General features: G+C 37.3%; 1 protein-coding gene across 1 annotated transcript in view; it reads right to left on the bottom strand.

Annotated features, from left to right (window-relative positions):
• Positions 1-13,098, bottom strand: part of CTNND2 (catenin (cadherin-associated protein), delta 2) — a 306,974-nt gene that overhangs the window by 59,107 nt on the left and 234,769 nt on the right. The window contains exon 11 of the mRNA XM_010001353.1: positions 11,530-11,680. Coding sequence (XP_009999655.1) covers positions 11,530-11,680 — 151 coding nt within the window. The remainder of the gene's footprint in view (positions 1-11,529; positions 11,681-13,098) is intronic.

Below are 13,098 nucleotides of genomic sequence, written 5' to 3'. Positions count from 1 at the left end.
GGGGGGGGGAGGGAGGGTTTGTAAGCAACATAACAGTTTCCAACAGTGCAGTAATACTATGGTAGGACTCATGGTAGCTGAATTCTAACAAAACAAAGCACCTTAGACATTCAGTATACAAATATTAAAGTTTATAAGATAATTACCACATTTTGAGCCTCAGAAGCCCTATAGGGCTAAGTCAGAGTTTTCTACCTCTTATGCTGGTCACTCATGTGACTTTTTCACTTTGTTCTGTTTAACAAAAGTTTGTCTGTAACCGGAAAGAGTAATTTTTTGCTTACCCAGCTCAATTTGACCGGTAAGTCAGGCAGTGCTGACTCACACAAGGGGTTTGACTACAGACAAGATGTGTTAATGAGAGGCCAGAGGGAGCCTAGGAGCAGGAATATCTTCTGCCACCGCCTGCCTCAGGGTGAGTTACTATATCTACGGTGAGAGAACTGCAATTTCCTAAATATGCTACAACAATCGAGAACCTGTAATTTTAGACTAGAAATGGAAATTCCACTACTAAAAAAAGGAACTGTTGTATATAATAATTCAATATTAATTTATTTCTATGAAATACACTTTGTGGGAACATGGCAACTTTTTCCAAGGTCAGAGTGACTGAACTGACCTCCAGATCCAAAATAGATTGTTACTCCCTTTCAAAAACAGCTCCTTAAACTCTGTTTCATGACTGAGAAGAGAAATTGAGTTCTTCATTCGTCATCAAGCACCGAAAAATTTACCCAGATGTTATTTACATGGTAAAAAAACCTCCTGTATTTTCACCTCCCATGCCCCTCATACTTAACTCATTGATTTAAAGTAGACCTCACCATTGTTTGACATTGTTGTGATTATTAGCATCTATGCGGCCTACTCACTGTACCTTAATATTGCTGCTTTGTTACTCTGAGTTGAGTCCTGCTTCTCAGGAGTTTGATGGAAAAATTCCTTTTAGCTTCCATAAGAATAGGATTAAGTTGACAGCAACAAGACTTTTTTCTGATGATTTTGATTGTGTGCAATAATATGTGTTTTCTAAACATTTCTATTAGTATATATATATAAAGATTAAGTTAAAGACACTCTATGTCAATTTAATATGGAGATAGTTTCCCAGATGGACAGCTGGGCAGGAACCTCAAAGTTCAACAAAGGTAAATGTAAAGTCCTGCACTCAAGATGACATAACCTCCTCCACAAACACAACAGGGGGCAAACAGGTTGGAAAGCAGGTTTTCAAAAAACCTCCAAAACACAGGGGTGCTGGTGGACAAGTTGAGCTTGAGTCCACAAGGTGCCCTTCCAGGAAAGAAGGCCAACCACATCCTGAGCTGTATTAGGTAGAGTCTAGTCAACCAACCACATAAACTAGTCTTCCTCTAGACTCATCTAATTCTGTCTCTGCACTGCATCTAGAGGACTGCATCCAGTTTTGGACTCCCTAGTGCAAGAAAGACATTGCAATATTGGAACAAGACCATTGGAGGGCCACAGAGACACTTGGAGGTCTGAAACACATGACATACAAGAACTCAATTTTCTGGACCTTAAGAGAAGGTTAAGGAGAGATCTTACTGTCATCTACAACTAATTAATGGGATGGTGTAGAGAAGGTGGAGTCAGACTCATCTTAAGAGTTTCACAGTCTAAAAAAATGAAGCAAAAGACACAAGATGGAACAATAAAATCCAAACTGGTAGAAGGACAAGGATTTTTACTATGAGGCTGATCCATCAATGCAACAGGTCGCCCAGGGAGGTTGGTGAATCTCCATCCCTTCAACTGGAAGAGGTTCTGAGAAACCTTCTCTTACTGGACCTTTACTTGAGCAGAAGGTTTGACTAACTGAACTTTAGAGACAGATCCAGTAAGACCAAATTCTGTCTTTTGTTGCACTGGCAGACCAAAGCCTACAAACTGAAAAAGATCATCTAGTACCCACATTAATTTCATAGCATATGTATCCCAGACTGTTAGATACTACTCTACAGTTAAGACTTCTCAAAAAGACAAGTAATTTCTGAATTTTACTTGTAATTCCTTCCCTGCACATTTATAAAGCACCAGCAACAAGGGGTTCTCTGATTAAGTTTATTCAAAATCTGCATTCTGGACTTAAGGAGTCCATATCTAAAACATTCAATTATCTACTGCCTTCAATAAATAAACAAACAAACAAATAAATAAATAAAATGCCTCCAATTACAAGTTTTAACAAAGTGCTGTATTATTTTGTCTTAACCTGGTATTTCAACTTGCACTATGCATAATGCACTTCTACACAAATAACATAGGTGTAAGCAGTAATGCCTATAAATGCTTTCTTAGATAAAATCCTGAAGTCTGAGCTACCATTATAAAGTATTATATATTATACAGATATAAAATTTCTAAGTCTAGGGCGTAGTCATTGTGTCTTTTGCCTGTTTGCACAATCTCTTGCATAACAGCCACAAGCAGAAGCGAAAGGAAAATGGAAAACATAATAATTTAGAAGTTTGTATCAGTAATACTAGAATTCAAATAATTTAATAGACATGCCACAGAGAGATCAATGGGGCTTTGAAGCTGATTCTGTGGGTTCTCTAGGCTTTCCTTGGGAGGAAAACCACATTTTCTTTATTTTTGTTCAATTGAGTCCATCGAGACACTAAGTGCCAGAATCACAGTCTTACCTTACAGAATTATGATAATAAGGCCTCTCAGCTAATTGATTATTTCCTCACTTATCTCAGATTATAATAATTTGTTTCCCTTTTAGTATTTTGTAACTGTATATTACAAAACTGCTGCTACTCAATCCCAGCAGTGATAAGGATGAAACAGTAGATTTGGATTTCTTTAAAAGCTGCTTGTTAAACAGGGGTGCAAGCTGATTTAGTCTGAGACCTATTCAACTAGTATCCAAAAGAAGAACCCCAGAAATGAGCAGAAGGCTAACACATAGTGACAGTCCTGGACAATGCCTTTTTAGTGATACTACATGCAAGTAAAGGTACAATACTTATGAGGAAACAGAAGGATTAATTTCTAAAGGCTGCAGAAAAAGACCATTTTTCTGCTTTCTGTAATAAAAAGGATATTTGAAGTTTTAATAACGCTATCTGAAACAAGAGTCTTTAATACTAAAGCCTGTCAAAAATGATGGAAACAACTAGGGAATGACTTAGTTCTTACAAGCTAGCAGATCCTACATCAAAGTACTTCACAAAGAGCAATTATTTGGTAAAAAACCAGCAGCACCTGAAGATGCCATGCAGAAACCAGCAACTGTGAGACTGAGTTTCCTTTTCATAACTGTCAAAGACTAAAATAACACTAGGATCACCCACATTTCGGCACAGAATGCATACAACCAAACGGAGAAACCTTCTGTGTATACTGGGGCAATGGCTAACATCCAGCAATGTTGTGTAAGCACATAATTGTCAGGTACAGAAAGAAAAAATAATAACTAAATTAAATTTAACTGCATTGAGATTTAGTTAGAATGCCAGTTGTAAGAATCCAGACATGTGCACCAGCCCTATTCCCAAGGTCTTCATATGCAAGAAGAAAATGATGTTACTTTCTTCTGTCAAATGATAATTTACTTGCCATGTTCTTCTACTGTCTTTCACCAACATGGGACATAAACAAGATAGCTCTAGTTTCTTCAAAGAAAAGGATTTTTAGTAAAAAAATGCCATATACGTAATTTCTATAATTTGAATATTGCTTAAATTGATAAGGCTTTTAGGAGAAAAGGTTATTTTGCATATTACATTAGAATACAGAATGGGCTTGAAGCATCTGCTTTGATACACTTATCTGTTAATGTGAGGCTGTCACAAAACTTGCATCTTCAAAACAGCTTTGCAGCTTTAGAATAATTCTTCAAGGATTTCAAAGTACTTTTAAAATTACTTTGGCAGTTTGTGATATTTGCATTTCTACCTTTGTATGTTTTATGCAATATGCAACTGAATTATATGCAATTTTTAGATCAGTACTCTGAATTTTCAAAAGATAAGTAGCACTTCTCAGCATGAACATACTGAGAAACAGAGATGAAAATTAATATTGAATTGTTTGAAATGTCAATCTTCTGAGTGAGGAAAGTGGATACAGTTACAATTTAATTGCTTTCTACCTTGTGCAGAAGAACAGAACAAAATATAAATTGTTTATCTCAAAAAAAATGCAAGATGCAGGTTGGGGCACTTGCTTTTGTGTGAAATGCACATGAATGCAGTGAAGAGGTACACTGTTGTCTGCTTGTTGCTTTTTGGTGTTGTTTTTTGGCAGTTACACCAAACCTAGGCTTTCTTGGGGCACCTCCAGAAGATTTTGCAACTGTAATGACTTGCATTCAGAATTTAGTAATACTGAATGTCAACACAAATTTTTAAAAACAACATTAAAGGCTTTAATATTTGTAAAACTTAAAACATTAAATGACATAATTTAAAATTGCTGGTATCATCTAGATAAGCTCTCATGGTGGAATACCAAAGATTATTCCCTTGAGATTCTGGAATTTAAAATAGAAATACAGGCATTGTCACTGACTCAGGTCTGACAACAATGCTCTCGATCCCCTTCCCCCTCCTACCCAGATAGGGAAGGAGAGAGAGAAAAAGAGAGAGACTTGGCTGGATTGAAAACTAAACTACACAGCTTTAATTAAATACTAATGAATGATATAAGAAAATATATATAATTATATGCAAATATGTTCAGGTGTGAGCAAAAGCCTCTTGCCTCCCCCCACCCCCAGCAACTCCCACAGCACTCCCCTGAGATCAAGACAGTCCCAAGGAATCCTGGAGGTGCTGCTGGAGAAAGCACAGAGTGATGAGGGTCAGGAGAGCTCGAGCCTAAGGGTCAATGGTGATGGATGGACGGAGTCCTCCCTGGACGCCAGCCATGGACGGAAGAGAGAAGGGGAGAAAAAAGAAGGAAGGAAGTTGTCCTCTGTGATCTCTGACCTTCCCCCGAGCCTATGTAGATATATGGAATGGAATATCTCTGGCCAATTTTCCTGTCTGTCTAACTCGGCCTGCTATTGGAGGGGTCATAGATCTCCCCACAGTGTCTGAGCCGGCAGAGTGCAGGTGCGACCTTGAAGGCCCAGCAGTTACAAAAACATTCCAGTGTCTTATCTGCCTAGCAGAACACACAGTTGCTAGTTAAAAGAAAGCTCACTGAAGGAAAAAAAATCAGCAAAAGGAAAACTGGCTTAATCCTGGCTCAAACCAGGACAGGCATTTTCCAGATATTTCCCCACAGGTCATTCTATTATAAGGAGTAGTTGACCTAGGGCTGGGTTGTGTGTACTATTCTGAAGCGTCTTTATCTTATTTTATGAAGACGAAAAGCTTTGTAATTCTTAAACTTGGCATTACAATGAAAAACAGATCTGTGAAAGTGGTATTCTTTCTTACCCTACATCTGAGACTGTACATGGTTATTTCTGTTGTATTGAGTGACAATCAAAAAATGTTTTTTCACTAGTTGCCCTTGCAAAGTCTAATGAGCTAACTAAAAGGGTGTAATTACTCTGTGTTATCAGCACTACTTCTGACAGGATACTACTTGCTTATCTTCAGCCAGCCATAAGTTATCCATCTAGTCTCTGTCTACTTCTATAGTTTCTCACACATGACCCATTCCACTGTAATATCCAAGACTTCAGGCAACAGAATTAAGTGGGATGAACACCTAGAGGTGCCACTGTCTCCCCACTGTCTGCAGCAGAAGCTTGCCTGACCAGCTGAAACACCAGTTTTCCAGGTAGTTCACAGTAGAGAAAATGCCTCCAAATCCAGACAGACATTTTTAGGCAATAAGGAAGTTCAGATGTAAAAGACTTAATCTAGTCTTGCAAATGCCTGATCATGACTTTGATATTAAAATAAGAATTCAGTTTTACCAACCCTGTTTTTACCCCTAAATCTCTTCACTTGGGAATGTGATTTGATAAGAAATTACTGAGGAAGGAAACCTTTCATAACCTCTGTAGCTACCAGGTCTGCTTGTCAGAAATACATTTGAGATAAACTGGAGGAAAAGGCAATGCACAAACTGATGAAGGCACATAGAAAGTTAAAATCTCCTTGACACAAGGCTTCTACGCTGTAATGGAAAAATATTAAACATTTAAACTTTTACCAGTTTAAATTCTCAGCTAACATGCACACAACACTAGCAAACAGGGAGTCTGGACTTTGCCATATAGGTGTTATAAAATATCAAAGCTTAATTATGCATTTATCACCTCAACTAACATCTTTCTCTGTGATACAGAGTAAGGACTATCAGCTATTAATGCATGACCATATATTCTCTTTCCTACATCAGTTTCTTGATGACAACGTCTTCTGACTCAGGTATTAGTTTATTGTAGTATAAGTTCTGCACAGCTCAACTATTAAACGCAACAAATGAAGTGCAATACAGCTTGACACAAATTAAATTGCAGCATATATTCGTCTTCACTGCCTTCTGAACAAATGTCTATGATTCTTGATTAATGCTTTCTGGCATCTCACATATTGCCAATTTATGTCAATTTAACATTTCAGTGACTAAGATACTTGTTAAGTCAACTAAAAATTCAATTAAAAAAATTCAGCGCCTCTCTGATCCCTGCAGATGTATGTATGAGAAATTCAGAAGTGCTCACATTTAAAAAGGAGAGAAAACGGCATGTAGACACTTGAAGTGGGATGAAAGCAGCATATTTGATTTAATCATCTCTCAACCCATCCCTATATTCTCTATGAAAGTACATTACTAGGACTTAGAATTTCTTATAGCTGCTATTCTTGTAACTGTGATACTAACACTGTTTTCCCTTGGATTTATTACTAATGTTTAAACAAAGTTGTGATCTTAAAATGTGACTATGTTCTAAGATAGGAGAATTCCATGCAGTTATTTATGCTCCAGAAGAGTCACATTCTGTTATGAAAATGCAAATACTTGTTTCTGACATGTTTTCAACCTAACAGCTGAAAGCAAATCTTTCTGAATGTGAATCATTATCACATTTGAAATAACATACCTGACTCTGCTTTGAGTGCATGGCTGGGCAAAATGACCTCCTGAAATTCTTTCCAACCTGCATGATTCTGAGAGTCTAACAATTCATTTGAGTTGTAAACTCCTGGAATATATTTCAATCAAACTTTCTCAAGTTTAGCGATAAAACTTTGAAACAAACACGAGGTATATGAGGCACCCGAAGAGACCCATGTTGCTCATGAAATGGCAAGGCATGCACTCAGTGGAAATTTATACTTTCCCTAGAACTTCTTCATCACTCAGCAATGGAGACACAGGAATACTGGGTGAGATCCATTTTATGGCACGTTATATAAAAGAAGTCACTTTCTCTCAGTCAACTATAATGGAATCTAATGTAGGAGTTGTTTAAGACACCGACCAAGATTAAGCATGTTCCAATGCACATTCATTAACAGTGTAGTTGATATGCCATCCTTGAATTTTGTGTGTATCTGGTAACAGCATTACCAACAGATGATAAGTGATTTGAGAATAATTGAATACTGCCACTTTGTAGCCTCCAACTCAGGAACAATTGTTCAAAAATGACCCCTACTGGAGGCCACGTTTCAGGACTTGATTAAAAAACTTGTGAGAGCTGCATAAATTGTATCACTAACTCCAGTTATCTGAATCACGCTTTTACAGAGATAGCCACAAAAGGATGTCTTCAATGTTGCAACACTTCAATTTATCCCATCAAAGTCCATACAATCTAGAGCCCTGAATAGACACATGGATTCTCTACACATTTTCAGGGAAGACACGCATAAGGACGTATCTTCTAAAAAGTCAAGAAGTCAACAGAAAACTTTAGGCAGAACTGACCTATTTTATTTTTTTTTCCCAAGGGTAAGTGATCAAAATACCTCCAGTCCCTGATAACAAGTTTTATCTCATCACAAAAATACAGTCTGAGAGTCCAAGAAACCATGGTCAGGGTAAGAGAAAACTGATAGAAAGACCTGAAGCATAAAGCTGTGAATTGAAATTTTATAAATTTTACCTCCAGTTCTGCATTCACTCCAAAGCCTGTACCCTGTGGACTTATCACCAAACAGTATGAAATGCAATACTCATACGAGTTCCAAATTGTACTTCAAGAGAGCAATCCTATATTGGACATATTCTACTGTACATAAATACTTCTCATCTGGGGCAGCTTGTAAAAACAGCTTAACTCTTTTGAAAGACCACCTGCTGCACTTTAATAAGCCACCATAATTGTAATTCAAAATCAAAGGCAAATGTCATGCATATACAAGAACAATCCTAATGTAGGATTTTCTTCTTGCTGGGCAAGAAAAAAGGCTGATAAACCTTCACATGGGAAGAACTCCTGGGAAGCACCATAGAGTGGGTACTATTTAATGCAGACAAGAGTCCAGAAAGGCATGTGGAGAATTGATGTGGTCAGACTGTGACCTGGAAAATACCTGGGCATAACACCTAAGGAGGGAAAACCTGATGCTGGATTATCCAGTGCCTGTACTAACTAGTCCAACTCTACCACATCTTTGTCTGAGTGCAGTTTAATTTTGGGAAGTAGAAAGATGAATACACCTAGTCTCTTGGCCTAGAGACATGTGGCACAATGCAAAATGATTGAGGAGGAGAAAAAAGAAGGTCCTTTTAAGGACATGAAGCATGCTTGAAATGAAACCCAGGAAGAAGATCTCACTATAAATAAAGAAAATGCTGTTGTGGGGATGGCTCAGATAAATTATAAGAGAAGCCTGGCAGCAATCTTTAGCAATATAATGACACACTTGATAGGTTTGTGTAAAAAACAAAACAGACTGGTCAATTCAGTGAAGTCAGGAAAGAAACTTATGGCCATTTAAAAAAAAAGAGTCTTTTTGCTTGTTTTGTAGCTCTTTACAGGTGAGTCTGGATTTTAGAAAGCTTTCTGATATATTTGCCAGATGCCTTAACATTGATCTATGGGCTGCTTGGCAGCAGCAGAAAGAAATATTTCATTCTCTGGCACATTTTGATAAAAATTTGTCACTTAGCAATGGAACCACGGCACTAGTGAAAAGAAAGCTTTCTAGATGCACTAAAAACCCCCAGTCAACTCAATTCTACATTATAAATTTTGCTATATATACAGTTGGAAAATTCACCTTTTAAAAAAGTTTATCTTAAGGGGGAAATTCCAGTTCATGAAGTAGAACCTGTCAGCACAACATGATGCACTAACAAAAACTGCAATGAGAAAAGATAAACAGGATGTTGATTCTGCTTAGGCAGAAAGACACTTGAGGGACTAACTTGAAGAAGCCCCTTTTGAGTCCTCCTTTCCATAACAACAGCTAAGTATCGTAGAATGTGTGAAACTGTAATATTAATGAAAATGAACCATCTACAACATGAGTTGAAACCCTTGACCACTCTAGGTGTCCAGCATTTCTGAAAATCTGCTCTATTATATGTTCTATTTGATAAAAATATTCAGGAACAAGAGAAATAATGACCATTATTACTGTTTCTTTGAAGTTCAATGATGAAAGGCAACAAAATGAACATATAAAGATCACAGCTGAAATGATTCAGGCATTACAGTCATAACTTCCCGGTCATATTGGCATGTTTGGACTATTTTTAAAGTGCAGCAAATTCGTATTGCAGTTATGGGTTACAATTCCTCAGAATCACCCCATGATAACTGAAATCTGAGCAGCATTGTACAGCCATTACAACTTGGTGATGGAAATAAATTAGGTACCTACTTTCACCATACTTTTCCCACTTTTAAAAAATACATATTTGTTTACATTTCATGTTTGTCAGTAATTTCATAAAATATTAAAATGCTGAGGTTGTGCAAGCTTATTATCCATATACTACCCAGTATTTTAAATGGCATGTCATATTAAGACAGCTCAATTTCACATGTACAGCATTACTTTCCTTAATTAAATTTGCAGTTTTGGGAAGGAAATAAAACTCTCAATAATAACCAGAGCACAGAACGGGTAACCACATATGGTCTAATTCATGCCACCATAAACCATATTTATACTCTCTAAATTCAACTATAAAGATTTTTTTGTTACATCAATAAGTAGGGTTAAGAGATTATAGAAGATAACTCAGTATGAATGCAGTTTGTGAACCCTGTAGGGAAAGTTCCACAAATAAAAGAATAAGATGTTAGATAATAGAGACTATGACAAGCTGTAAAGTGAATGTGGAGGTGAGATTATGAGATGAATGAAAAGGTCGGTTATTAATCCAGATTTGATGGTCTAATGTATTTGCTTCAGCAGTGATTTCTACTTGAAAATTCCTAGGGAACAACAAAAAACCCACTAAGAACACATATGTAGTATCCTGTTTCCTGAAATCTGAACACAATACATAGAACAAATCTAATTCCACGCAATTATATCAACTATAACATGAGCAAAAGCTGAACAAGCAGGCTGGTCTTGCAGGTATAGCACTGGTCTGGTGTTCAATCCCTGGGTAATCACAGCAGGTTTACACTGCTCACTAACCTCTACCTCTATTTGCTTTACAACATTTTGTCATGAAGTCTCTCTAGTTTGTACAGTATGTGAGAGGAGTAACTGCCTTGTTTCAACAACGTGCAGAGCACTGCTGTAATGATGCACTAACTCTGAGATAGCACTGGATACACATAATAGAACGTTATGACAGAATAATCTATTTGAGAAATTTTGCAATTAGAAGCAGAGGAGGAAAAGTATGCTGTAATGATAACAAGTTAGCAAAAATGAATTTAAAAAAGCTCTTAATTTACAGAGGAAGTAGAAATAATTTTGTCATGACTGTTGAAATAGTTCAAAATCAAAGAAGTGATTATTTTTCAAAAACAGAACATGAAAATAGAAGTTCAATGATCCACAGTGTTTGCATGAATTTTGGCTAAAAAAATCCATAAAAAACCTAACAAAATAAAAAATACCCAAATACTAAGATGTTTGCTTACCATGCCACTAGAATTCAGGCACATTAATGTTTTTCATTAAATTGTTGTCCTCATCTTTAACTTACATATTGTGAATCAAGCATCACCCAGTTTGCTTGCTGAAGCTATAAATCTGCCTAGTGAATTCCTGTCACTTCATGATCCCAAAATTACTTGCAATAGATAATCTGAAGATCAGGAGAGGCTGCTCTGCTTAGATTCTTGATCTGGAAGATGCAAGTGCTACTGCCAGCCTAGGAATGAAGTGCTAAAACAAAACAAAGCCATTGCTTTTCTTCTGGAGATTACAGTATGACAGATCATGAAACACTGCATGATATTTAATTAATTTAACAATTCCCTGCACTACAGCACTAAGCTGTCACATAAAATCTAAATATGACACATTAGAGAAAAAATATGAAAATTGTGCTAGGAATGTCAGACTAATTATTTTCATTGTGCTCATTCTGCTGCAAACTGGAAAAAAACCCAACAACAACCCGAAACGCACAGACCATATAGATTGTTTGGAAAGAACATACCTATTAGCTCCTTATTTCTGACATCTAAGGCCATGTTTCGTAAAGCTGTAGCAACTGCACATACCACCCGGTCGTTGTCTATTCGAAGCAGTTCCACCAGGATGGGCAATCCTTTCTCTTTGCGGACAGCAGCGCGGATATACACTGACCACTGCGAAGGCACAAGGGAGAGGGTGAAGAAGAAAGTGAGAAATCCACTACAGAAAGCAAGGCACCTGAACTTATAACAGATATAGAGTAAGGAGTAACAGATGCATGTGGATGCAAACTCAGAAGAGGGGAAATAATTTCATTTATGATGCTAGGCAACCACTTGATTTGGAAATCTGCACTGATTTTCTATGGTGGTATAAATATTAAATGATTAATTGACTTTACTCCTAGCACACCTGGTTACACTTTTACAGCCCAAGTCAGCAGACCACTTGCTTTGCATCAGCGTTTCCTATGCAACACTTAATGATGCTTGTTCACTTGTAAAACAACAACATTTATATTACAAAATACATACTACAAAACGTGTTCAAGAGGTCAGACAATTTGTCTGCTATTATCATAAGAACATTTAGTCTAAAACCACAAAAATGCTGTTAAAATTTCTCTTGTGATTGTCAACTTCTTCAGAAGGAAAACGAGGACAACTGTATGTCTGGTTTTGGCACCTCTAGTGGTCCTAACCAGAAGACTATTGTACATCAAGGAGTTACAGATTCACACAACAGCTGACTTGAGGGAGGCACAGGGCTGTGCAGTGCCGTGCTGCACGTACCACATGGCTGCAGGAGAAACCCAGTGGTTGATCATATCGGAGAAGCCTGCAGGCATCTCCCTCTCAGCAGCTGGTCATGTCACCATCACCACTGGCATGTCCTTGTCTTTTATCTCAAAGTGAAGCAGCATGTTCTCACGCGAACATCCTTTTTGTTGACAGTAGAAATTATGAATAGAGTAGTTTGCTCCTAAGAAAGTCCTTTAAGAGCTGTAAAGGATATCACTCCAGTGAACCTCTCTCCATGAATGGGATTTATGCTGTGATTGGGAGGTCCATCCAATGCTGCACAATGTGATTCTCCTAGCACCTGAGGGATGAAAGATGAACTCTAGTACCCTCTTTTTCATTCCACTGTTAGCTCCAGAAGTTTGAAAAACGTAAACAAGACCAAAACTGTGACCTTTTGGCTTTAAAACCTATGGATATTGTCAAATTTGAGACATTCGGACATCTGTAGGATGTCCAGGTCTTCTCAGCACAGCCCACTTCAAAACAACTCTTCTCTGGAATTTTCATGAAGTTCATGATCATGCTCCTTGCAGTAATAGTTGAAAGAAAGTAAAGCAGAACTACTCTGTCCTTTCAGTGTTCTGGCATGGATGTTTATCCTGCCATCATCACTGTAAGGTTCTGGAAGCCTTAGCATTTGAAATATTTCAAATATTTCAGAAACTAGGATCCTAAACCTTGGTATTTTCAAAATATGATAAACCTTCTCTTTTGAAAAACCTCCCTTAAAGAACAGTTATATCATATCTTAAAGAACAGCTGCATCACAATAGGCTTCCTCCATAAAC

Source organism: Chaetura pelagica, unplaced genomic scaffold (genome assembly GCF_000747805.2).
Source record: "Chaetura pelagica isolate M959 unplaced genomic scaffold, ChaPel_1.0 scaffold317, whole genome shotgun sequence".
Lineage (NCBI taxonomy): Eukaryota > Metazoa > Chordata > Aves > Apodiformes > Apodidae > Chaetura > Chaetura pelagica.
Note: the sequence above shows the minus strand (reverse complement) of the source record. Positions and strands in the feature narration are given on the sequence as shown.